At 43.6% G+C, this 27317-nt stretch overlaps 1 protein-coding gene and 1 long non-coding RNA gene across 19 annotated transcripts in view; one reads left to right on the forward strand and one right to left on the reverse strand.

Moving 5' to 3' along the window:
• Positions 1-22413, reverse strand: part of LOC145546592 (uncharacterized) — a 115798-nt gene extending 93385 nt beyond the window's left edge. The window contains exons 1-2 of the long non-coding RNA XR_014083060.1: positions 22263-22413; positions 14237-14570 (exon numbers count right to left, since the gene is read on the reverse strand). This is a non-coding gene — a long non-coding RNA (uncharacterized LOC145546592). The remainder of the gene's footprint in view (positions 1-14236; positions 14571-22262) is intronic.
• Positions 1-27317, forward strand: part of LHCGR (luteinizing hormone/choriogonadotropin receptor) — a 71064-nt gene that overhangs the window by 28837 nt on the left and 14910 nt on the right. For 8 of the 18 annotated variants that reach the window (XM_081593767.1, XM_081593754.1, XM_081593756.1 and 5 more), the window contains 4 exons: positions 9048-9116; positions 15074-15148; positions 19236-19421; positions 23162-23242. In XM_081593767.1, coding sequence (XP_081449893.1) covers positions 9048-9116; positions 15074-15148; positions 19236-19421; positions 23162-23242 — 411 coding nt within the window. Of the gene's footprint in view, positions 1-9047; positions 9117-15073; positions 15149-19235; positions 19422-22625; positions 22830-23161; positions 23243-26016; positions 26452-27317 lie in introns of those variants that run through there. The other 10 variants (XM_081593757.1, XM_081593759.1, XM_081593762.1 and 7 more) reach the window with 5 other exon arrangements.

The raw sequence follows: 27317 nt of genomic DNA on the forward strand, positions 1-27317 counted from the left end.
TATTCAGAGGCAGAATCCTGGGCACCATGTTTCATTTATATCCAAAGCCCAGTGACCCATGTTCAATCCTGCTCCCACATCCACATCCTCTCATTCATTCTGCTTTGGTTACATTCCATGGCAGGATCGTGATAAGACAATCAATGACCTTAAATGTCCTTAAAGAAAGAGAGGGCATGTATTGATGACCCAGAAATGAGGAGCTAGCTGTGAAACAAGAGAAGAGACCATCTCAGAGGATTGTCTTTTATACAATGGATTCTAGAAATTGGTATCAATGGTGCACTGCATTTGATTAGTAATTTTACTGTGTGTAAGTATAATTCAACATATACAGTTATCATGTTACAAAGCTGTGGCCAATACAGCCTGGACTCAAGAGTGTTGCAATCAAAAGAATACAGAGCAGCAACCAAAAATAGTTTCAAAATAACTCAAATTCTTACCTTGCATCTCTTACACATCAGAAAGGAGACTAGATCCTAGAAAAACTTCTCTACGGTCTTTCTACTCCTCCACTTCCCTCAGGTGCTGTAGCTCTTCTAGCTGTTTATAAAGCCTTTCTGACTCACCATCACCTATGGATCAGGAACTACTCATTCATCACGTCCCCTGTCAGAAACAGGGCATTTACAGAGCACTGAGTGGGGAGGTACTGCACGCCTTAGGATTTAGGGTCTTTCTATGTCTTTACCGAGGACACAAAAGACGTATAAGATCCGTGCCTTTGGGAAGCTCACAATCTCAATGGGAGAAAACATGAACGAATAATACAAGCTAGTAGATATTTACTGTGAGTGTGTGATACACAGAAATGAGAAGTCTTGGAGAACTTCTCTTGGGCTGTAGAAGTCAGGCTGCAGACCTGAGTGAGACCTTGCAGAATCAGTAACAATTGTATGAGTAAATATGATAAAAGTAGCTAATATTTACATAGCACTTATCAAGGGCCTACACTGTTTTAAAGTACTTTTTTAAAAACTCATTTAAATCTTGCAACCCTGTGAGTAGGGACTATCCACCCATGTTTAGATGAGGAAACCAAGACACTGAGAAGTTAAGTAATTCACCCAGGTCAAGCTTTAGTCTCAGAGAGTCTTGGCTCCAGAGTCATGGTCTTAACCATTATGTGGTGCCATATACTGAGAAAAAGGGGGTGAACATTCCAAGTGAACATGAGCAAAGGCATGGCAGTCGGAAGGAGGAAAACAGGATGAGGCATATTCATTGGCAGTAAACATCCTGCTTAAGAGATGGAAAATACATTTAGATAAATGGCGGGGGTGGAGGAAACACTGGATTGCAGAGGGTTTTGAATGCAGGGTTAAGGGGCTAACAGCTTAGAAATAACCCTGAAAAAAAAAGTATTAGGAAGAAACCACTCAGTAGAATAGCTTTTATTCAAAGATCACAAATATCCAAGACTTCCTTTGATTTTGACCTAAATCTAAAAGTAATCAGGAAAACAGTAAGTACTCCTCCCAGATTCAAGCACAGCCATGGGAGAGGAGTGCAAAGAGAATGGAAGGAAGAGCAGAAGATGTGGAAGAAGACCAATAAGGAAATGAATGTTGAGATAACCCATAGGGGTCTTTGAGTTCACACGATGGGGCTGCCCCACCAAACCCAAGGGGAAACCAACGATTTCTTCTCACACATCACATTTCAGCATCTTGTACACAAGAGCTGCACAGTGTTTTTATTAGGGGCCATTAACTTATTTCAGTTATGATTTTAAGAAGAATAGTGCCTACCAGCAGGGCGTAATTGCCCCACTTCTGAAGTTAATGAGGACTGCAGCTCCATCTCTCCCAGGGAGCCCGGGAGGGCACTGTGCCTCCATCTCCCTCTTCACTCTTGGCCCTTCATCTGGAAGGGAGTGATTAGTCATTTGTTTGGCACTTATTCTCAGCTGAATGGGCCTTTCTGTACATGAAGGATCATGTGGAGCACCCCGCTGGAAAAGGGTGTTACATTCAAAGAGGAAAACCTTATTTCCTCAGCTATAAAGTTCAACTCTCTAATCAGAAAATAATGAAGGCAAGCCTTCTCTTCTCATTATTAGTAGTAGCTGAGATTTCACTTTTTATGGAAGCTTTCCTGCCCTCCCCCCGCCCAGAACTTTACCAACTGTGAGCTCTTTTAATGAAAACAAAACACTTCACTTGATGCTGGAGAAGCTCAGTGGGGCTAATGCTAAAACTATGCATTATGCTCTTATGTCCCTTTAAAGCCATTTGGCTTTTCATTAAATCTCCTCAAGAGGCTACCTTGAAATGCCCCCTACCCTGAATGAGCAGGATTTGGCTGCGCCACCTTTACAATATTCTAAATGACTTGTCACACCAGGCTCAAAAAAGGAGTCAACCTTGATTCACGTGTGAACTCCTCCCAGAGAAGGAAAGGTCATGGCAATCAGTTCTCTAAGACCCTTCAGAGAAGGGTGGCCCGGCAAAGGAGGACAAGATTCCTAGCTGCACCCGTGATGAGCCACAGTGGGGAGACTGCTGGGCACTGAAGTAGAAAGCCTGGGTATTAGTCCTGGTTCTAAGTCCACCCAGCTTTAGCCAAGTCACAGACCCACAACAAACTTTCCAATGGGACTATTAATACCTCCTTGTGCAAATTCAATTCAGTCCTATTGTGTCAACCACACTGTACCACCACTTAAAAGCTCATATTTAGCAAGCTGATTATTTCAGACCATCATGAAAACGTGTCTCATCATCTCTTTTTAAATGCTTTTTTTTATTTTGAAAAATTTAACTGACAAATAGAATCACTTTTCATTTGTCTTTCCACTGACAAATGGAAAGAATAGCACTATGAACACCCCTATACATCTTACCTAGTTTCACCTACTATTACCATCTTGCTACATCCACTCCATCTCTATATATGTAAATATATACAACACATTTCCCTTTTGCCAAACCATCCAAAAGAAGTTTATAGACATTATACTTCCTACCCAAATACTTCAGCATGTATCTCTATAAACAGAAACTTTCTCTGGAACTACACCATTACACCTAAGAAAATCAACATGGATTTAATGACATCATCCAACTTACAGTCTATGTTCAAATGAAAATGTCTTTGACAGATTTTTTTAAAACTCAGAATTCAAACATTATCCATAGCATTTTTGCTGTTATGTTCCTTAGTCCTCCCAACCCCACCCCCTGAGAACTGCCCTCCTGTCTTCCTCTGCTCTGCAAAGCACTAATCCCCTTGAGGGCTTAGGCCAGTTGTCTGGACTCATCCAACTATACTGTCCTGATTAGATGTTAAATGTCTCCCTCTGGATCAGACCAGGAGGTACATCATGTCATGCTGTGCCACCCCTTGGCCATTTGGTTACAGAGGTACTGCCAGACCTCTTCATCATAAGGGCATGTTTCTCCCTTTGTCATAATTCAGTAAACCATCATGGGATACTTTGAGTTCATGTGACTACCCATTGGCCGACAACCTTTCACCCAACAGTTTCAGCATTCATTCATTATTCAGTTATTATAGAGAGCTATAAAATGGTAATTTTAGTATCACTCCTCTACACTTATCAGCCAGCACTCTTCTGTATAAAAAAGGTTTCTTTTTTCCTTCATTCTCCTCTCTTTCTCTCTCTAAGTATCACTATGAAATATGGATTTTTCAAAAATGTTATTCAATGTATTATTCTCCATTGCTATCATTATTATTTTGCATGCATGTCACCTTTTTATTGTTGCATATGGTAAGCTGACACGAACTTGGCCATGGTGGAGGGAAACATAAAAAGTCAGTATTGCTGAAAAGCAAGAGGTGTGCTCATATCAGAGAGAGGAATTCCTTGCTATAGAGAATGTGAGCCCCACAAATATGGAGGAGTTCTGATGAACATCCAAAACTAGGGTCATGGCAGCATCTAGCAGTGACCAGAGACAGTTATCCACACAACCACTGCCAGGGCACCCACTGAAGAAGTGTCTTCATGCATGAAGAAGTATTCAGATATAAAAGGATTTCAGCAAAGTATTGTAAGAAAAAAGTGGTGATTTTAGGATCCCTTTTCTTTAGGATGGTGTTTGCATGGTCATCTGATAAAAATTTGCTTATAGATATACTACCACAGGGCAGATTTTCTAGAAGGGTATGTTACTGATTCCACAAGGTCTGAGTCCACCATGCAGCCTCTCTGACTTCTCTAACCCCAGAGGACTTGTCCAAGACTTCTCATTTCTGTGCACCACACATGCTCACAGGGAATGTCTCCCAGCTTGTATTATTCTTTCATTAATTCATGTTTTCACTCATTGAGATTATGATCCTCTCAAGGACATGGATGGAGGAGGAAATAGCAACCCACTCCAGTATTCTTGCCTGGGAAATTCCATGCACAGAGGAGCCTGGCAGGCTACAGTCTATGGGATTGCCAAGAGTCAGACACGACTGAGTGACTAATCATGCAAGCACATGGATCTTATATATCTTGTGTCCTCAATAAAGACATGGGAGGACCCCAGATCCTAAGGCATGTGATACTTCCCCATTCAGTGGGGGCACTCTTTGAGACCCTGAAACTAAGCCTTCTTCTTTGAAATCATTCAAAAACAAGTTGGCTACATGATCTGAGTGGGAACTATGGCAGAAGGTCTGAGACTGCTACTATAACCCCAGAAATACTTTAAAAGCCCCAGGAATAGTTGGGGTTTGCTATAAGGCAGCATTCAGAATTAGAGTGTCATCTGTGATGAAGTTCTAAAGCCCGAATCTTATTTTGAATAAAAAGGTGCCACTTCTCTGAGTCACAATTTCTGACATTTGAATAGAGAACCTAGACAATGCTTTAAAGTAAGGTGCAGTTATTGTAATAGATGAGAGAGAAAAATTCATTTCTATGCCTGTGACAGCATCCTCAAGGCAAAGGAAGCCCTCCTCATTTAATTCTGACACCATGATGTTTTGGAGAAAAGCGATCTGAAGTGACTCTCCAGATGTTTTAAGGGGCATTTAAAACATTCTGCAGGCTGACAGCATGAGGTTTCCCACTAACATCTGTAATTTCTCCACACATTTAATCAAAACAAGGCAGCACATTCTATTGTCTGCAAATGTTAAGAACAGAGCTGAAGAGCAGCAGCTGAAAAGGAAATAGTGATCCAGATTCTTTGGGAAGTTGGAAGAAGCAGAACCCAGAGTATAAAAAAAAATTTTTTTTTAAGACAGGAAAAATGTCCAAATACAAAAATGCGATGATGCTAACATAGACCAGAGGTGGTTGGGGGCCCCCAGGGAGTGAGTACATTTGGACCAGCCCAGGCCACTGAGCTGACCTGCTCCATCCAGGAGAAGAAAGGCCCCCACCTCAGTAGAGGAGAATGACAGTTCAATTTAACAGGTCACTGCATTTCAGGACAGGCTGTTCAGAGCATGGAAAGGGACATCTTTCCCTCTGTTCTGCCAGAGACCTGGAAGCCACTGTTAAATATGATAATAATAATAATCATAGGAGCAACACACTAAGCATTTTCTTTGTTCCAGAACCTAGTTCTAAGCACTTAATGTATGTATACTGTTTGAATCTATACAACAGTCTTTAGAGGTCAAGACTATTATTATCATCCCTATTTTCAGATCAGGAAGTTGAGACACAGAGAGGTTAAGTAACTTGCCTAAAGCAACTCAGTTCATAAGTAGTAGAGCTAGGATTCGAGCCCAGGTAAGGCTTGGGTTCAGGGCTTGCAGACTTACCTGCAAGGCTGCGCTTAGAGGAATGGCACTGTAAGTCCCACAAAAAAGTCAACTGGAAGATCCTAAGATGTATCAAAAGTAGAATCAGGGTATCACATAACAGTGGTGAGGACTGGGCATTCAGACAAGCGCTTGCAGCTTTGCTTCGCAAGAAGCAGAGTAGGGACTACCTTTCCTACACATGGAGCTCCACCACTAAGAAGGCAGAGAATGCAGTAAGGGGACCAGACTCTGGACTCAGTGCTGTCCAATAGACCATCTGATTTGCACCATGAAAACAATGAGAGCTGCAGCATCCTATTACATACCCTAGGGCAAGAGGTCGCAAAGTGGCATGCCCAAAGCTCACTGGGAGAGCTTGCTATGAAAGCGTCTTTGCAGACTTCTCTGGTGGCACAGTGGTTAAGAATTCGCCTGCCAATGCTGGAGACATGGGTTCAATCCCTGACCTGGGAAGATCCCACATGCGGCGAAACAACTAATTCTGTGTGCCATAACTATTAAGCCTGTCCTCTAGAGCCCAGGAGCCAAAACTACTGAAGCCCGCATGCCTGTGCTCCACAACAAGAGAAGCCACTGCGATGGGAAGCCCATGCACCACAACCAGAGAGTAGCTCCCACTTACTGCAACTAGAGGAAGCCTGTGCACAGGAATGAAGACCCAGTGCAACCAAAAAATTAATTACTTGTTAAAAAGGAAAGTAACTTATGACAAAATAATATGCATTTCCAAAAAATGTGCATGTTACTGGCTACCACATCCAGGTTCTGACTCTAGGTCTGCAGGGCCCCTCGTCAGTAGGTCTGAGTCTGCATTTCTGGCCAGCAACTCCAGATGATGCTGATTCAGTGGATGGAGGAGACTGATTTGACAAATAGTAGACTAGACTCTAAAAGATCCAATTTCAAAAGTTCAGAGAAGAGACAGGTATGATTTCTGCATCTAAAAGAAATTATTATAAAGGCATTCAGCTCTCAAGATGACAAGCGGCTGACAAAGAACAATATTCTAAGTGTAAAATAAAAAGAGAATTCTAGTGGGATTGTGTGGAGGAGGTAAGAAGGTTGTGTGTAATTGCACAAGATAACAGACATAATCCAAATATCAATCCCCTCAGATTCTACAATATAAATGGTGAAGGAAAACTATTGAAAAATGGCATCCAATAATCCATTACCGAATACAGTTAAGAGCTCCTATGTGAAACTGTAAACACAGGAGAATGCTCATGAGAGCGGAGGGAGCCAGACAAGGCTCTTTCTCCCGTGGAAGGGCAAGGCTACCGCTGCCGCCAGCCTGTTGACTGAGCTCCTGTTAGATAATAGCATTATGAGAGATCTGGGGGGTTTACAAAGTGAATTAAATACAATCCCCTGCAATCTCTGAACTCATTATTTTGTAATCTCTATATTTTCTGAATTTCAGTCTTTAAATACCATGCTTCAACACTGAGTCCCACCTATATTTACTCACATGCTGGTTCGTCTCAGCTGTGTTGATGGAAAGGAAGGGACCCTCCCCACCCCTCCACACACACTATATACATACATATTACACACAGACAGATACAATGAAATGAAATCCTGTGCTAGTTTTATTTAACAAAGGCTAGAGAAATCTTGCAGACAGCAGCCACCTGAGGAGTAGGTGGAGACTGTTTGTCATGTCACCCCTTCCAGCCTGTCCCTGACACAGCCCATACAGCTGCCAGCAACACTGAAAAGCAAAGTGAGCATCTTGCCAGATGCAGAAGCTTGATTTTATGTCACACCACAGCCCTTTCTTACTTGAATCTTAAGTCATTGTTTATGGAGAACATACACAAACATTTCCATTTGAGACTGTGGCTTTCAAACTTGCTTGGCTATGGTTTACACTAAGAAATTCATCTTACACATTACCATTTGTCCATTCAATTCATGTAACATATATTCACTGCAATCCTCCCAGGTGCCAGGCACTGTTCTACATACAGGTAATCCTGCAATGAACAGAATAATTTGAATTCTTGTTCTCATAAAGGTTACACTCTGCTGGGAGAGGTAGACAACAATATAATCATGGGTCAGATGCTGATAAAGTAAATCAGAGAAGGGAGAGGGAGAATGCTGGAATGCTGGGGAAGGGCAAGGTGGTAAACAGGGCAGTCAGAAAAGGCCACACCAAGAACATAACATTAAACATAGTTCAATAGAAGGAGGAAGAGGGGCCATGTGGATATTTCAGGGAAGAAAAGGCACATCAACCAGAAAAACTGATGTGCTAGAAGTAGCCCCAGTCAACGTGTGTTCTGGTCTCATTTCCACCAACTGTGGACTTTAGACAGGCCACTTTCTTCTCTGAGCCTCATTCCTTCTTTGTAAAGTAAAAGGATGCTCCTTGCTCCTCTCCAAGCTCTTTTCTGGCTCTAACATTTCCCAGCATCTGTGTTCTAAGGAGTCTTAAGTCTTGCTCTGGGCAGACTAATATATATGTATGTATACATATACTTTCACGTACATAACATAAACAATGATGGCACAAAACATCATAAACAGTACTACCCTGATTACATGCAACATACTCTAATATTTTCTGGTTTGTTCGATTTCATTTTGTTAAATGCTGATTGCACCCAACTAAATCGATTCCACTATCCAAGGGGTCTTATATAACTATTCACAGACACTGAAATCTTGGTTGTGGAACAAAATATGCCATCACTAACACCACAGACTCATCTAAGAAAAAGAAACGGTAACTCAGTACTGGAGCCTTCTTCTGCCCTCAGCTTTCAGTGATCCGGAAAGCGCATACCCCCACACTGGCCGGGACGACCAGAGATAAGACTTAAGTGTTGGATGGCTCAAGCCTCCAGTTCCACTTCTGCCACTGTTTTCTCTGACCTTAAGCAAGCTACACAGCAACATGAAGGCTTAGGTTTCTGATCAGAATAGTGGGAATGATGATGAGGGTTAAATCATAAAATATATGCAGAATTTTTTGCATATATTTTATTAAGAGAATTTTTTACATATATTTTATTAAGTGTTTATTAAGTGCCAGATATTGATCAGCATAATGATCAATATCTGGCACTTAATAAACATTTAACAAATTAGTAGTGGTCCTGGTGGTGGAGGTGGAAGTAAACTAGAGCAAGGAAACAGTCTTAAACTCAGTAGGCCCTGAGGATCTAAAGTGTTAGAAAAACTGAGCTAGATATTGTAAATGCCAGTAATTATCTTAGTAATAAACGTCACAGAAAGAAGAATGTGTGATTACAAACTGTGTTTCTTTCGTTTCTAAAATCTCTCTCCTCCCTCTTCAGAAAACTATATGGAAATGGATTTGAAGAAATACAAAGTCATGCATTCAACGGGACCACGCTGATTTCCCTGTAAGTGTGCGCTTGTTTCCCCAGCTCATGAATAAAAATGAAATATTACTCTGGCTACCAGATCACATTCAATCTCCAGCAACTAACTCAGGACAAAAATAAACTTTCAAGTGGCTGGTCCTCAGTGTAGCACGCGTGTTACTAGGCAACTGGCTGACTGGAAACCCCAGAGCACCCTGATATCAAAAACAGATGCAGCTTGGATACATTGAAGTTGACAGTTTGCTGAAATATTCAACACCCTGCTTTAGGCTCCTCCATCTCACAGCCCCCTTCTCTAGCCCCCTCACTTGGGTTGATGGTGTGTTAGAGGCAGCACGATTTCAGTGAAGAAATTCTTCCTCCTGGCCCCACTGCAGAGATGTTGGATAAGGCCATTTACCAGCCTAATCAGCCTCCACAGACCCACACAGAATCCCATCTCCCTACTGCAGGGGCTGGGGGCAGGGGTGGGTAAGGAGCTCATTTTCCACAAGGTGAGGGAGCCCTGCATTTTCACCACACCCTACCCTGGTCCCCAGTGTGAACAGCCTTCAACTCTAGAGAAGCATCTCCGTTGCTTCCTTCATTGTCCTCAGCCTCTCTTTCTTTCTGTGGCCCCTTTCCTAAAAAAAGTGGCTCATTCACAAAGCTTGCGGGGTGGGGGGCTGGGGGGCGGAGGGGGGAAGGGGTGCACTGCTTGAATCATAACAGGTACCGAGTAAGATGACCATCACCCTATAGCTGTCAAGAGTAAAACCTAACAACACGTGAAAGGCGCAACTGAAGCCAAAGTTGAGGAAAGCAAACAGATGAAAAGGCTTTCATCATTAATAAGTCATATGTATAAACTGGGGTTCCCCTGGTGGCTGAGATGGTAAAGAATCTGCCTGCAATGTGGGAGACCCAGGTTCAATCCCTGGGTTGGGAAGATCCCTGGGGGATGGAATGGCATCCACTCCAGTATTCTTGCCTGGAGAATCCCATGGACCTAGAAGCCTGGCGGGCTACAGTCCATGGGCTCGCAAAGAGTCAGACACAACTGAGGGACTAACACTTTCACTTTTCATGTATAAACCATGGTCTTCACCAGTGCTTCTCCAACTTTAACAAACATAAGAATAACACGGAGATTGTTAACACACAGATCCCAGGCCCCACCCCCAGACATTTTAATTCAGTAGGTCTAGGGTGGGGCCTGAAAATCCGAAATTTTAACAAGCTCCCTGGAGATGCTAACGCTGCCAGTCTGAAGTTGAGTAGCATAAGTCTATATATAGTATATGGAGAAGGCAATGGCAACCCACTCCAGTACTCTTGCCTGGAAAATCCCATGGACAGAGGAGCCTGGTAGGCTGCAGTCCATGGGGTCGCGAAGAGTTGGACGCAACTGAGCGACTTCACTTTCACTTTTCACTTTCATGCATTGGAGAAGGAAATGGCAACCCACTCCAGTGTTGTTGCCTGGAGAATCCCAGGGATGGCAGAGCCTGGTGGGCTGCCGTCTATGGGGTCGCACAGAGTCGGACACGACTGAAGCGACTTAGCAGCAGCAGCAGTATACTATATACTTTAATAATAAATATTAACTAAAGACCCTATTATATTGATACCATGTTATGTAGCTTGGTGGCTAAGAAAACAGATCTAAAAGTCACTAACTGGGACTGAAACTCCAATTCCATCATTTATCACCTTGATCTTGAGCAAGTTTCTTAACCACTCTAAACCATAGTGTTTTTATCCATAAAATAGAGCTGCTAATAGGTTTGTGTGGAAGATACCCCACCAAAATGAAAAGTTCTGTGTTGTATCCTCAGTACTTAGCACAGTGCCTAGCACAGAGTAGGTGCTCACTTATTATTTGTCACATTACATAGTTAATTAATTATGAATGAATGATACTAAATATGATTATGTTTTCATGCACTTAACACAGATCTGGCACACTCTAAGTGCTCAAGAAATGGCACCTTTTTAAAAAGTTGTCCTTCCTATCATGGAGTAGATTTTCCCTCATTTTCCTGTGGACTTGAATTCAATGTAGGTTTCACTCTGGCCAATTGAATCTGTTTCTGCTGAATTAAAATCAGAGGCCTATCCTCTCCGGGCACAGCAATCCCAGATGCTTTATACTGGTACTGACAAGTATTTGCCAGGCATCAGCTGTATTTGAAGGAAGCTGCTATATTTTGAGATGAAACGAAGATGACTAAGCCCTAGTGTTTGCCCTGCAGGAGTTTACAGCCTAGGAAGAAACACTCCTAAATGGTATGTAAACTGTACACTAAGTAGTTACTAAAACAGAAGGCAAAGTATGGCGCCTGGCCGGAGAGAGGTTAAGTCCCCTGGGATTTCAGGGGCAGAAGAGAAGGCAATCAGATAAAGCCTCATGAGAGACACAGACCTTGAGCTGGGCTTAATTTGGACAAGCAGAGATGGAAGGAAAATGCACTATGTTCAGAGGACAAGAACAGCCCAGAGGAAGGTGCTTGGGATGTGCTCATAGCCCAGAAAATAGTAGCATTTAAAAAGTCCTAGATATGGATCAAGGACAAAGCAGGAAGGACCTTCGATGCTGGGGTAAAGAATTTGGACTCTCTGGTGTAGAAAACAAGCCTTTTAAAGTCCTGGGGTAGAAAGTATGAGAGGGCTGCTCAGGGCAGGTTGGTGACTGGGTTAGCAGGAAGGGCAGAGGGTTGGCAGGAGCAGACCAGGGCAGACACAGAAGTCAGAAGTACCTGAGGAGAGGGGATACGTGAAGTCCTTTGTGGCCCAGGTCACCTGCACAAGGAGGAAAAATAAGAGGACTGAATATAAAATTAAGGGAAAACAATAGATGAGGAAAAGAAGCCAGGGCAAAGTCAGAGGTGAGACAGTAACCAGCAGGGTACAGCTTTGGGAGGTGAGGGAAACCAGGGCATAAGGAGGGAGGTCCTGGGCAACCCCTTTAGAGGCACTGAAACAGGTGTGGACTTAAAAAGCTCCCAAAGTTCCATTAGTATGAATGCCCCATACCTCATAGTTTCAAGAAAGAGGAAACCAAGATCACAAATCAGTTTGCCAAGAACACAAACCTATTGCATTCATTTATTCATTCAACACATCACGTCTATTGAGCATCACCAATATACGAGGCATGGTGTTAAGGGCTGGGTCTGCAGCAGTACAGTGGAAACAGTCCCTGCCCTCATGAAGTTTCTAGCAGAGGAAATGGACCAAAAGGCAAAAAATAAATGAACTCATTGTAGGCAGTGATAAATACCATGAAGGAAATAACTCATTACTGAAATCTGAGAGACCACAGCAAGGAGACTGACTCTAGGTTAGGTGCTCAGGGACAGCCCTCACCAAGGAAATAATATTTAGGCTGAGTGTTAAGGATGACAAGGGGTCAGCACTGGCAATCATGAGAGGAAGCACATTACAGAAAGAGGGAGCAGCATTACAAAGGGCCTGAGTTGAGCAAGAAAAGAAGTTGATAAGCTCCAAGAATTGGGAGGAGGCTGGTGTGACTGAAGGGCCATCAGCAAGAGGGACACTGGATGAGATAATCATGGAGATGTCTCAGGAGCAAGGCATCAGGACTGAGGGGCCATGGGAAGGAGTCTGAATTGTCTTCTGAGGGGAAGGAGACCCACTGAAGGGTTTGAGCAGGGCAGAGGGAGTAGTTTTCAAAAGAATTGGGCAAAATTATCCAACTATACAATCCAGCCCCATTTCTGACACCTTCCTCGTGTAGAGGCCTGTCCAGAGCTGTCCAGAACAATGACACCAGAGTACTACAAAGTCCTCAAATAAGCTGCTTACTAAGGCAGATATGGCAGAGGGGAGCAACCTCAGAAGGCTACCCTCAGATACCTCCAGGGGTCCCAAAGTCCCTCCCTACCATTCCCTGAGCACCCCATTAGGGAAGCCTTGGCTGGAATTTGGGGGTTCTCCCACTGTACCTCAAAAGGTCATCCTGCCTGCCTGTGTCTCTCATGCCTAGACGGCCATGCCACTCAGGAGAGTTCCCAAAGGGACCTCCAGGAAAACGTGGTAGATAAATTTGATTTCTTTTTGGCCGAGTTACATAATGTAGAGTTATCATTATACAGAAAGATCCGAGTTTTAATAAAACATGCGAAAAGCTGTCATAAAATTTGAACAATTAATTTGACCTGGCTGACACGAGGATTATTTGCTCACAGAGCCTGGTTTCAATGATTTATGACCACAACTGAACATAATTAAAACAAACCAAATCAGGAAGAAGAGCCAGGGAGGTTTGGGAAGGAAATTTTCTTTTGATTTAGATTTTAAATAGCAATTGACTCTGACAACCTCATCGCTTTGAAAGTGGAAATATACCCAGGGGATGGGACGATGTGAGACGGACGGGTGCATTGTGATGAAAGGGCTGAGGCTCCCCAAGGAAAATGCTTAGTAGAAGCATATGGAAAACAGCCACCAATGGGTGAAATGCAGGGGCTTTTGCAGTTTTTAAATGGCAAGGGTGATGTGGAATCTTGCAGAAAGATGATAAAGAAGATGTAAAGCTATGAGATGAGCTGCCTAATTACAAAGGATCCTGCAAGGGAGGGGCAGTAGGTGTTGGTATATTTCTTTCACCACTGTAACAGTGCTACTAGAAGAATCATGTCCCGTGTTCAAAATCATCATGCCAAAAATGAATGTACACTGTGCCCATTGTCCAGGGTTTTCCAGAAAGTTCTTTGAAATACTACCCTTCTCTTATAGGAAGAAAGTGATCAAAAGTAAGCTGGCAAGTCTGAGCCCAGGGACTCCTTTCCAGCTCCCTTGTCCATCCAGAGGGGCCTGTGCTTGGAGATACAACCGTCAGGACCCAGATGGGAGCTGCTCAGTGGGGCCAGGACAAGTTTGTCCTGAGAAGTTTACTCTAAGCTGTGGGATTCTGCAGGCAAGAATATTGGAGTGGGTAGCTGTTCTCCAGGGGATCTTCCTTGACCTAGGGATCGAACTCGGGTCTCCTGCATTACAGGCAGATTCTTTACCATCTGAGCCACCAGGGGAGCCCTAAAAGGAACAGAAGCCCTCAGGTGGCTACTCCCATTGCAGCTTTTGGGTTCCTTAAGAGCAGTAGCCTTCGACGCTTTTCTTTCCTACAACACACATACCTAGTGATGATCAGACACATAGCCCAGACTGGTGTAGGAGCAATTTTCTATACAGGCTGTTCTTCTTCCCCTTTGTCACCCTCCAAAAAATGCACATGCATGCATGCTCAGTCACTTCAGTCATATCTGACTCTGTGTGACACTGGACTGTAGCCCGCCAGGCTCCTCTGTCCATGGGATTCTCCAGGCAAGAATACTGGAGTGGGATACCATGCCCTCGTCCAGGGGATCTTCCTGACCCAGGGATCGAACCCCAGTCACTTATGGCTCCTGAATTGGCAGCCAGGTTCTTTACCACTAGCGCCACCTGGGAAGCCCAAGGAGAAATGCACACCTGAAAGAAAAAGAGTCCAATTAACATGATGAGAGGGGGTAGCTTTGAATGGATGCTACTTTTCTTTTAAGGTTTACAAACCAGTATATTACTATTAACAAACACCGAGCTCTCCAAGGTCACGATGGCTGAGAGCCTGGTACAGAGCGCGCTGCACCTGTACCCTTCAGCCTTGGACACTGGAGCAGCATTTCTGCCCTGCCCAGCTGCCTGGAGTAAACGTGCACAGCTCCAGGGTGGCAGTGGGAGTGCTTTCAGTGGTAGGACAAAGGGTTCCACTGAGAGAGGGGCACACTGCAGGGAAAGGGCAGAGCCAAACACCCAAGCTTTCACAGTTGTGCCAAAGACAAGAATGCCATTTCTGCATTTTACCTACAGCCCCTCCTTGTCGCCTCAACCCCTGAGCACTGCATACATGGGCTGCTCCAAACATGCACGTGCACAGCTTTGACTGTTTACATATGAGCTGAGAAATCCACTAAGCTCACTGTCCTTCCCCACAGGGAGCTAAAGGAAAATGCACACCTGGAGAAGATGCACAATGACGCCTTCCGGGGGGCCACGGGGCCCAGCATTTTGTGAGTACAGTGGTGTTGCCTCCCCCCCTCTGCCCAGTGCACCCCAACAGGCCGGCTCAGGGTGTCCAGTCACATCATCTCCAGCTGGGTTTGTGGGGGAACCAGTCTCTGGTTATGGGAAAGGACTACCATAACAAAGCACCACCCACTAGGGATTGAAACAACAGAACTGTACTGTCCTGCAGTTCTAGAGGCTAAAGTCTGAAACGAGACTGTCAGCAGGCCTGCTTCTCCCTGCGGGCTGCAAGGGAAGGACTTGTGCCAGTCCTCTCCTGGCTCCTGGTAGCTCCTTCTGGTTATGGCAGCAGAACTCCAGTCTTCACAGGGTATTCTATGTGTTTCTCTGTCTCCAAATTTCCCCCTTTGTACAAAGATACCAGTCATATTGGATTAGGCCCCATCCTCGTGATCTCACTGGAACCTGATTACCTCTGGAAAGATCCTATTTCAATTAAGGTCACATTCTGAGGTACTGAGTGTTAAGACTTCAACATATGAATTTGGGCGAGACACAGTTCAATCAGCATCAAATATGGCAGGCCTCTTCACGTGCCGGCAGAGGGGGTCGGTGTTCCCCGGTATCCCCTCATGAGAATGAAGGGTGAGCGAGCTGCTGTTGTGTCAGGCTGTCTGAGGATGCAAGGAGCAGAGCCAGGTTCCCTCAGTTAACGGGCATTGAGCATAAGGACACATGGGAACATTAAGAGGCACAGGAGATTGAACCAGTAGTCTCCTGACAACGCCTTGGGAAGCCAGAAACATCCTACAGAAAACAACTGCAGCTGCAGCCAGGCTTCAGGGAGACATGCAACAGGGCTCCAGACAGGCTGCAGCTCTAACAGCAGAGGCCGCCTCACCTCTCCGCAGAGGTGCCGGCCCACTACTTCCTACCTTGGCACCCCATCACTAATGCCTTCAAGCACGGCTTGAACACATCCTGTTTACCAGGCACCACACTGCAGAGACACTAGTGGGCTCTGGCTGCCCTATACAGAAATTACACCACGGAGGGGAAAGAACAATAAACAGGCAAAGTGATAAACAGGCACATGACTTTAACATGAGAAAAGTATTAAGATGAACGGAGAGAGTAGCATGGAAGCATATACACTAACATAGGTAAAACACAGAGCCAATGGAAATTTGCTGTATGACTCAGGGAACTCAAACTGGGGTACTGGATTTAAACTAGAGGAGTGGGAAAGGGTGGGAGGTGGGTGGGAGTTTCAAGAGGGAGGGGAAATAGGTATACCTATGGTTAATTCATGTTGATGTATGACAGAAATCAAACCAATATTATAAAGCAATCATCAATCAACTTAGAATAAATAAATTATTAAAAATGAGAAAAGTACTAGAAAGACAGTGAGCAGTGTAGTACAGTTCTTCTGTTTATTCATTCATTCACTCATTTTTCCAATAACTGTAAGTCCATACTATGTGCCAGGCACTGAATTAGGCATCAGAGAAATGGCAGTGAGTAAGAAAAGACAAATGTCTCTGCCTTCATAGAGTGGGGAAGACGGACAAGGATCAAATGAGTAAAGAAAATATGTACTACACCAGGTGGTTGTGGAGTGGAGAAACTTAGCTGGCTGGGCGAAGAGAGTTCTCAGGAGGGGCAGTTAGTATTTTCAGGAGGGTGGTCAGGGAAGACTGTCCTGAAAAAGTGGAATTCAAGCAAATACCTGAAAGAAGGGAGCAAAGCTGTGTGGGTATCAGCAGGAAGAGCATTCCAGTTGGAGGGAACTGAGCAGGATCTGCACATGTTGGAAGGACAAAGAGGAGAATAGCGTGGCTGAGTGGGCCAAGGGGAAGGGCCCAGAGCAGGACAGAGAGGCGGCAAGAGCCAGGTCAGGGAGCCTATGGCTACTCTTTGACTGAGGTGAGGAGGCTCTAAGGTTTTGATGAGAGGAAGGAATGAACTGACCCAGTTACTCTTTATACCCCAGCTCCTGCCCGTATCTACTCATGATCTTGTCTACTTTCTATATTCCTGCATTATAAGCCCCAAACTCTACTTTTTAGCCCCTGCCACTCTCAACTCTGACTCCTCCCTAACTCCTCTCTCCTATCAACTCCTGACTTCCTTTGGTTCCTAGCTCCCACCACTATCAACTCCTGTCACCAATCTGACTCTACTTATTTCCTGTTACCCTGAGTCTCTTCAACATCCTAACTCCCGCCACCAAAACTCCTAACTTTCTACACTCCCTAACTTCTGGCATCATCGATCCTACTGCTCCTTTCTCCATTCAACCTCATGATTTCCACTTCCTCATGGCTTCCACTTCCTCATGGCTCCTGCTCGTTGCTTTCTCTGCTGTCTCTCAGCTTCTGCCATCCTACCGTAGGGATCTCTGTCTACATGCCTTGTATTCAAAGTACTCCAGTCTAGCGCACCCTACAGGCAGAGTTCTTACAGCAAACCGGCCACCTACTTGGGCAATGAACAGCTAAGGAGAGTTGCCTTTGATCATGTAAAAGAATGAGTGAGTATGGTTGTAAGACACTCAGCGTGACAGTTTTCCCTTGAAAAGCTGCTCAGCCTGCCTGCTTAGAAGTGACTGTGAGCCCTGCAGGCATTTACATTGACTTTTTCGGAACAGTGAGACCAGCCTAGGTCTTTTACTACCCAAATGACTATCCGCATTATACCCTTAGGGTTTAAGTGATATCTATAAGTGTTCCTCCCATCCATACCCCCAAAATATTTCCCCCACGAGTCACTCAGTGAAACTGAAAATATATCATCAGAGATTTACTCCTTTGTAATGAGACCTTGTCATTTATAGAATCCTAACTTAATATATATTAACTCCACTCCAAAATAATAAAAACAAAAAAATTCACCAGTCCTGTAAAGAATCAGGTACTCAATCCCTAACACATCTAAGAGAACAACTCTGTAAAACAGAATGAGAACACTGGTTATCTAAATCAATAAGGGCAGAAAAGCAGTAAGAATCTGCCATCCCCGAGGCAAATTCTGCCACCTTGATTACTCCACCAAGGACCAACCCTAGTCATGACGCCATGGTGTCAAGTTCATCGGTCCATCAATCACCCACTGAACCTGTCTCATGTCCTGGGCACTAAGTATTGGGTCAGGGTGCTGAACACGGTTGTGCTGCTGGAAAATCTTCACAGTGTATCAGCAGGAACACAGGAAAGAATTTTTAAATGCCCACTGATTTTTCCTTCTCACATTTAATTTGTTTGGAGTTTTCTTGCACATTGCCTCAAGTTTAGAAAAGCTAAGGGGTTCAGGACCTTGTTTGAAAAATCCTGAGCTTTCCACACAATTCTGCTTGCATGACTGAGTGTTCGCTTGCTTTGGACTGATGAACCCAGTTTGCCTTTAGAGAAGGTAGATGATGGCTAATGCCACATAGTGGCTCTTAATAGCGTAAGCAGCCTGTGCTTCATGAAAACCTACTCTGTGGAGCTTGATCAACAAAGAGAGAGGCATCTGAAGCCCTAAATACTTCCCCCTGGGGTAGAGCACAAAAGCTGATGTCACTGCATGTGCCTGCTCTATCATAAAGCAAGTGGTTATTTTACTTCGGCTAAGTGCCCTCATGCGAAGGGTTGACTCATTGGAAAAGACCCTAATGCTGGGAAGGATTGGGGGCGGGAGGAGAAGGGGACGACAGAGGGTGAGATGGTTGGATAGCATCACTGACTCGATGGACATGGGTTTGGGTAGACTCCGGGAGTTGGTGATGGACAGGGAGGCCTGGCGTGCTGCAATTCATGGGGTCGCAAAGAGTCGGACACGACTGAGCGACTGAACTGAACTGAACTGAAGTGCAGGGAGGGAGAGGGAGGGAGAAAGAAAGCAGGAGAGGAGAGAGAGGGAATTCTAATGAATGGATAATGGGCTGAATATGAGGAAAAACACAACGTAGCTTTTTTGAATTCAGATCTTAATGAGAGTAACTGAAATGGAGAATCAGGGAGAAAGCAAGATGGAGAAAAAAATGCCTCAGAACCTAGAATGATGCTATCGTTGAGACAAAGTTTCATTCTATGAATTAAATATATTAAATAAATAAGTAAGCCTTTCTCTTTTTTTACTTTTCAGGGATATTTCTTCCACTAAGCTGCAGGCCCTGCCTAGCTATGGGCTAGAGTCCATTCAGACGCTAATTGCCACATCATCCTATTCTCTGAAAAAACTGCCATCAAGAGAAAAATTTACCAACCTCCTGGATGCCACATTGACTTACCCCAGCCACTGCTGTGCTTTTAGAAACTTGCCAACAAAAGAGTAAGTAAAAAAACAAAAGGTAGAGCCTGCCAAGCTGTGGCAGAAACTCGGATTTGAAAATAGTCAGCTGGTCAGCAACTCCCTGCCCTTTTACTGCCTGCCTTCTAAACCAGCACCATAGTCATGGGGTCACTCTCAGATAGACAAGAAGAAAATGAACTGTTCTGTCCTCCTGAAAACTGACTCCAAAGAGTCGATTCACCCTGCAGCTAAAAGACCCTTGTCACTTATTCTGAGCTAATTCAATTAGAGCCTTAAATCAGGCTATAATTGCAGTTGCAAAATGAAGTACAAAACTGGTATCTCAAAGATCAACAGCTCTAACCCTTATCAAAGAGCATCATTTCTAAAGAAGTGGGGGAAGTAGGCTCAATAAGGTCAATTTTACCTAATGTCTTAATCTTTATTTAAAAAAAAACAAAAACACTCAGAACACTACAGAAGGTTTTCACTGCTTTTTTTAAAAAGCTATTTCTCTCCTGACAGAAGACTATCTTCTATTATAGAACAGAATCCTAGCTCCCTAAGGATTAGCTTAGTATGGGAATGGAAAAGGCAGAAGCTCCTGGCTGGTTTGTGGGTTTGTGACCAGTGCTGGGTTGGGGGGAGGGCGGTGGTCTTACTGATTCAATTAATTCACTTCAGTCCAGAATGGAATGGCAGGGTGTGAAGGAATTTATTCTTTCCTTAAAGCACTCTCTTCCAGATTATTTTTTCCCACTGTAATGCATACAAAGAAGTACATTTTTTACATTGCAACCCAGTAAACACGACACATGTAACTGAAATAAAGCAGAGCACTACTTAACTGTTTTACATGTGATACACTGATATTCTCTCTTTTTATTTCTTTTGCATAATTTTATTTTTTTTAACTTTTCGTTCTATATTGGGGTATAGCTGATTGACAAACATGATAGTTTCAGGTGAACAGTGAAGGGACTCAGCCATACATATACATGTATCCATTCTCCCCCCAAACCCCTCCCATTCAGGCTGCTACATAACATTGAGCAGAGTTCCATGTGCTATACAGTAGGTCCTTGTTGGTTATGTTGGTTATCCAGCATACACTGATATTCTCTTGTCTATTTTATTTCATGTTTGTTTGCTTTCAATGCTAATCTTGATTCACCTTATTGCTTTCATGACCCACTGATGGGTCACAACTCATAGCTGGAAAAACATTGCCCTAAAAGAATATTATACAACCTAAGAAGATTATCAAACAATTAATTAAATGAGGCATTAAGAGAGTGACACTAGGATGCAACTGGTTTGGGGATCAACCCATTTACAATTAATCAACCAGCACGTGTTATCATCGTACACCCATTTCATACCTCGTATAGGTAGGGAGGTATGGATCTACCTGAAGTTTTTGGGGTAACCAAGAAGACAGGCCATTCACTCTGCTCAGAAAGCTGTGTGTCACTAACTGAGCTTCAAAGAACATTAACTGGGTACTCACCGTGTTCCAGAAAAACACTGTGGAAAAGTCTGAAGCTACAAAGATGAGTAAGAGCTCATTCCAACCATCAGTCACAAGCAGCTATTTGGGGACAACACACAAGACAGCCGATACTTAGATGCAGTACAGCAAATATTATGATAGAGCTGAGAACAGAACACAGTACTCTGGGAGAGCAGAGGGAGAATTTTTAAATGGCAACAGGGCTTATGGAAGACTTCCCCAGGAACTGACTTCTGCTGAGCTCTGAAGAACAGGTAGCAATTAGCTAGACAGGTGTGAGGGAAAGCCTGCCAAGAAGATAGAACAGCTTTTGTGAAGGCACAAAGGCAAGAGACCATGGAATGAAAGTCATTCAGAAAAACCAGAACAAGACAACTTATGGTTACAGAGAGGAGGATGAGTGAGCAGAGGAGACCAGGGAGAGGTGAGCTATGATGGGCTCTGAGTGTAAGGCCAAGTCGCTTAGAGGATGAGGAACCACTGGAGAATTCAAAACAGAATCACTCAGATTTGCTTCTGTAAAGTAGCACTCTGGCAGCAAGGTGGAGGATGGGCTGTAAGTGAGCAAAGCTGGTGAGAGAACAACTAGGACAACACACAATACAGATGCTGGGTTGGGATAAAGCTGATTGTGGACACTTCCACTTTTGTGGGAAAGGAGGCTGCATCCCTTCTGAAGTTACTGACATGTTAAAGCTTTAGTTCAGGGGTGTTTTATTCCAGCAGATGAAAGAAGAGACTACCACCTCTGGTTTAAAAAAAAGCAGGGGGGCATTACACAACTGTGGGCCAGTACTAAGTGAGAGGGTAATGTAGTCACACAGCAGTTGTCTTGATTAGGATGACAAGTTTCAGCTGACTCCCTCTCTCTGAAGTCAGAAACCTTGGATGCTAGTGAGGATGGAGAGAGTGAAGCTGGGCCAGTGGATGTTTGTGCAAACTCTGGGTCAGCCCTCTGCCCTGCAGCTGCGGAGCCTGGATAACCCACACAGCTGCCTAGGCAGATGGCCCCCAAACTCTCCTTGGTGTCTCTGATTAAAATTCCAAAAGAGAGAGGGCAGACAGAACTGAAGGCCAAGAACAACCACATTTCCTGTTAATTGTAGATTGGTTCATGTGGAGTATCTCTAAGTAGCAGATGCAGAGTCAGCATCCAACACACACATAATCTCTCTTTCTCATTCCCCTGTTCTCTCACAAGAGAAATAATAAGCTGAATAATTTCTGAAAGTGAGTCCATTAGGTCAAATAGTCCTTACATATTCTCCACCATCCTGCTTTTACAAGGGATTCTCTTGTTAATATTGCTAACGTGCTAAGTCGCTTCAGTCCTGTCCACGTGTGTCACCCTGTGGATTGTAGCCCACCTGTAGGCTGCAATTGTAGGCTCCTCCGTCCATGGGATTTTCGAGGCAAGAGTACTGGAGTGGGTTGCCATGCTGTCCTCTAGGGGATCTTCCCAACCCAGGGATCAAATTGGCAGGAGGGTTCTTTACCACTAGCGCCACCTGAGAAGCCCTGTTAATGTTGGAGAAGAAGAATAAATAGAAATATCCATCGTGGATTACCTCATTTCTCTTTCCTCCTCAGGGAAGGCTGGAGCTCTCGCAGCCTGCTCTGCTTTTCTCTGTTTCTCCATCCAGTTTTCCTCTGTGCCTCCCCATGGTTTCATCTTAGGAATATTAAGTACAGCCTTCTTTTAATTTCTTGACATTCACCCCTTTCCACAGGCTAAATTTCTTAGAGGGAAAGATGGAGGAATAGGGAGCGACCACATTATATTTCTGCACATAAGCCCAAAAGGCTGAAAATTCGCATCATAAAGCCAGGTCCAGAATCTTCAAATCTTTACAAGAGAGATTCCCCGTTATACTTCAAAGCCATGAACTCTGAATGGTTATTTGTTCATCAAGGCCAATGTGGGGAGGAGAGTGGTGAGTAGCAAACCTTAATATACCGCAAAGTTATCTTTTAATGAGCACTGAAAAGTCCGTGATTCAATGTGACAAATTTAAGTTTTTTCATCTCTAGAGCCCACACAAAACACTTAGCATTCAGAAGCATTTTATCTAAGCTGGAAGTACTCTAATGACAACTCAGAAGCCTTCACTCTCTCCCCTGGGAGTGTTTCAGTTAGGACAATGGTGCAGAACACGACCCTGCTGTAATAGGGAAAGAATTTGGATGAACAAAGCATAAACAGACATGATCAGGTTTAAAGACCAAAAGCTCAACTGTTTTGTGTTTTTTTTTTTACCTCTTTCAGGCAGAATTTTTCATTTTCCATTTTTAAAAACTTTTCCAAACACTGTGAAAGCACAGCAAGGAGACCAAATAATGAAACACTGTAAGTATTTGCATGTAAGGAAACTTGGGAAGCCATGTCTCATTCTGTGGGCACCTTATCATTATCAGTGCCAACGATTTTCTTTTGATAAAATTCTTGGTTGGGGCCATGTTTGCAAATCATGTTTTAATAGCTTTAAAATGGGGGGGGGGGGTTAACAAGGCATTCCAGGTGATCAATTATCTCTTTCAACTGGTTAAAAAAATACTTGTAAAAACATACCTACATATTCATTTTACAGTCATATTAAATTCTCTTCCAAAATTAAAATTTTATTTGCAGGTATTCTGATGTCACTAAGGGCTTGTTTAATGATAGTCTCATTTGTAAGGATTTTTCACTAGTCATATGGTCAGCATTCCACAAAGATTAACTGATTAAAGACAGCTTCTAGAAGCAGCCACCTCCCTTCGGAGAGACTCAGGCCACCTTGATCATTATGCTCTAGAGCTTAAAATTATTGATACTTAACACTATAACTGACACATATTGGATGGGAGCTCCATTTCTATTCTACTGACTGATATTTTTTAAAAGATTTATTTATTTTGGGCTGTACTGGGTCTTCGTTGCTACTTGGGCTTTCTCTAGTTGTGATGAAGGGGCCTATCCTTCTCGTTGTGGGCAGGTTTCTCATTGTGGTGGCTTCTCTTGTTGCAAGGCACGGGCTCTCAGATGCACTGGCTTCAGTAGTTATGGCATGTGGGCTCAGCAGTTGCGGCTCTCAGGCTCTGGAGCACAGGCTCAATAGTAGTGGCACACGGGCTTAGTTCCTCCATGGCATGTGGGATCTTCCCAGAAAGGAATCAATCAAACCTGTGTCCCCTGCATTGGCAGGCAGATTCTTAACCACTGAGCCATTAGGGAAGCCCCTGATTTTTTTAAAAAAACATTTTTCTACTGTCTTGGCATTTCATATACCTTCAACTGTAAAGGAACCAGTGAAGTTGTTCAGTCATGTCTGACTCTTTATGATCCCATGGACTGTAGCCTACCAGGCTCCTCCATCCATGGAATTTTCCAGGCAAGAGTACCAGAGTAGGTTGCCATTTCCTTCTCTAGGGGATCTTCCCAACCCAGGGATCGAACCCAGGTCTCCCGCATTACAGGCAGACACTTTACCATCTGAGCCACCAGGGAAGCCCACTGATACTAGAATGAGGCTCAGTAAGTCAAGGCACATTAAAATACAAAAGGCTATAAATTATAACTTAATATGCTGGTTCTTTGGGGGGAAATTTAACCCAAAAGCATGACACTTTGGTGCAACTGTAAAGGTGCATGCCTCAAAAGTGTTCCTATGCCACATTTAGTGTGATTTACACTGTTATTACTTCCCTTCCACTCCCATCACCTCCTCCATGTCCCTCAGGCTACAAAACCAAACCAGATGCCCTTCTAAGGTACCCTGCTGATCTCCATTCTCTCTTCTACATCTTTTTTTCTTTTCTCTTTTTTTTTCTATCAATCTGCAAGATATATAGAGGCACAGGGTGGTATGATGGAAGGACCCTGGACTCTGGAGCTCAGACTTGGATATGAATTCTTGTCACTAACATTCCTGTAACATTAGGTTTCCCTTGACAATACTTATCTTTTCTGAGACTTTTTTCCTCAACTGTAATGGACAATAGAAACATCATTTGGCTTTCAGAAGCATGAGAGTAAAGGGAGTTTTTAAAGACTGTGACAGTATATAGGGTACCTTATATTATAGTCTGTATTCTTCTTTACTTTTTCCTTTCATTTAGGTCTGACACCATCTATCCTCCAGCATTCCCTTTCCTCACCCTTCCCACTCTTCTCTCTCAATACCGTCTCCATTATCACCTTCCACATAACACTTTTGCAATCATATGGCTTTTTTTTCATCAGTAGGAAACCAATTTTGGGTACAGTCAGTGGTACCATCAAGGGGTGTTTTAGGGGGAGGGGAGACTTTAGCTCAGTCTCAGTAACCATCAGCCCCTACCACTCCACGCCTTACAAAGTAAGCATCCAATCTTGAGTCTGCTATGCTAACACTGTTTTAATACCAATCCTCTAGTCTTCAGCATCCCCCAAAACTACCTAAAATTAACACATAATGTAAGTAAAAAGAGTGTGCTCCCTGTGAAAACATTTCTTGTGATAAATCTCCTTCCTTCCCTTCCCACAAGATTGCTATTCCTGAGTCCCTGGAGTTCAGAAAGTCTAGAGCCAGCCACTGAGTCTTATCTGCTCTCCCTAAGATATTATGGTGTCCTTACTGCTATGGCTGGCCCCACTGTCCTCCTAAAATCCCTTTTTTCCTGTCTATTGATTGTTGCTGGAGCAGTGGTGCTACTGTTTCTCCTTCCTCTGACTCAAGACTGCTAAGCCCATCCAAGTCCATTCACACTCTCGGCACAGCCTTCAGTACTAAAGACAGCTCCATGCAGGGTTTTGTCAATAAGCATGTTGATGCCCTCAGGAGCCATCCCAGGGCACAAATGTCAGTAGCAGCAGACAGGTATTCAGTCCGAAGACAAATCACCAGGGAGAAAAACCTAGACGTATGCCCAGTAGGGCAAAAAAAGAAACAGCAAGGGACCAGGGGAGTAGGAAAGGAAACCTGTTTGATCTCTTAGTGATGTAACTTTATTTAGAAACCATGGCAGAATTTTTAATGTCTTTAAATTAGTGCTTCTAGTAGCAGCTGGAGTTATTTTGATAAGGGGAACGTAGTAAAGGAAACTAAAGCAATAATAGTTGGAAAGTTCTCATGTGATGTAATAAAGATTATTATTTTGTAGGAATCATCCAGAGAACTTGCTTAAAATGCAGATTCCTGGGCTCTGTCCCTAGAGAGTTTGATTCAGGGTCTGAAGTGAAGCCATGAATCTGCATTGTAATGAACACTCTAGTGATTCTGATGGAAGTGGTCCAAGGTCCACACCTTGAAAAACCCTGCGAGATGGTGAAGTAGAAGAAAGTCCCCTGGACTATGCATATGAAGACCTCGTGTTGCCCACTAGTGCCCAGTGCTGAGGGACCCGGGGCAAGGCACTCACCTCCGTTAATCTTGGTCTCCTTACCAATAAAATGAAGGGTTTTTCCCAGGTCCTTCATCGTTCTGATAACCACCATTATCTCTTTAAAGATTTAAAAATTAGGTAATTGTACTGATGTGCATGGGATGAGTACAAATATGCTAGGTATATTTAATAATAAAACAAGTGAGTTTCCTATGCAGTCTCCTGTGAGTGGCAGTAGTACTTTTCCAGTTTCAGTTTGGTTTCTATGACATTCTAGCACATTTGTTGGTGTCCCAGGTCATAGATTCCTTTTCCCTTTTTTGGAAATCTATGTTCTTTCCCTTAGGTAATTGTGTTGCTCAAATATATCATTTTATCCAGTAACTGTATTAGGTACACACTCCCTTCTACAGAAAATGAGAAGTTAAGTTTTGAGAGTAGAGAAAAATGTTCTTTTAATGTGTGAGAAACTCTGAGGTGAAATATATATTTGTAATGGCCCCGACAGAAAAATTATGCCCATTTCTCCACCTTTCAAGATTATATTCGCTGACTGTGGGCAAAGAGAAAATTTGTTAAGCCTACATGCATCATGGGGCTTCCCAGGTGCTGCAGTGGTAAAGAATCCTCCTGCCAAGGCAGGAGGTGTGGGTTCAATCCCTGAGTTGGGAAGATCCCCTGGAGAAGCAAATGGAAACCCACTCTAGTATTCTTGCCTGGAAAATTCCATGGACAGAGGAGCCTGGTGGGCTGCAGTCCACGGGGTCACAGAGAGTCAGACATGGCTGAGCACAGCACACACATGCATCATATGGTATCATTCACTGTTCCTGTGGCCTCACAATTCCTTCCCAAGCCAGCATCACCCTTGTTTATTCATTCCACGAACATTTATTGAATGAATACTCTGGGACAAAACTGTGTGAAGCACTGAGAGTTCAGACGTAAACAAGATGTAGTCCCCTGCCTTCATGGTTATTAAAGGATAGCTTCATATACTATTAAATAAGACATGTATCATCACATAACAGCCATGTTAGTTTGAGAATTACAATAGTAAATGCATCTGAGAGGAGGGG

This window comes from Giraffa tippelskirchi, chromosome 4 (assembly GCF_054371585.1).
Source record: "Giraffa tippelskirchi isolate mGirTip1 chromosome 4, T2T-mGirTip1v1.2.pri, whole genome shotgun sequence".
Classification (NCBI taxonomy): Eukaryota; Metazoa; Chordata; class Mammalia; order Artiodactyla; family Giraffidae; genus Giraffa; species Giraffa tippelskirchi.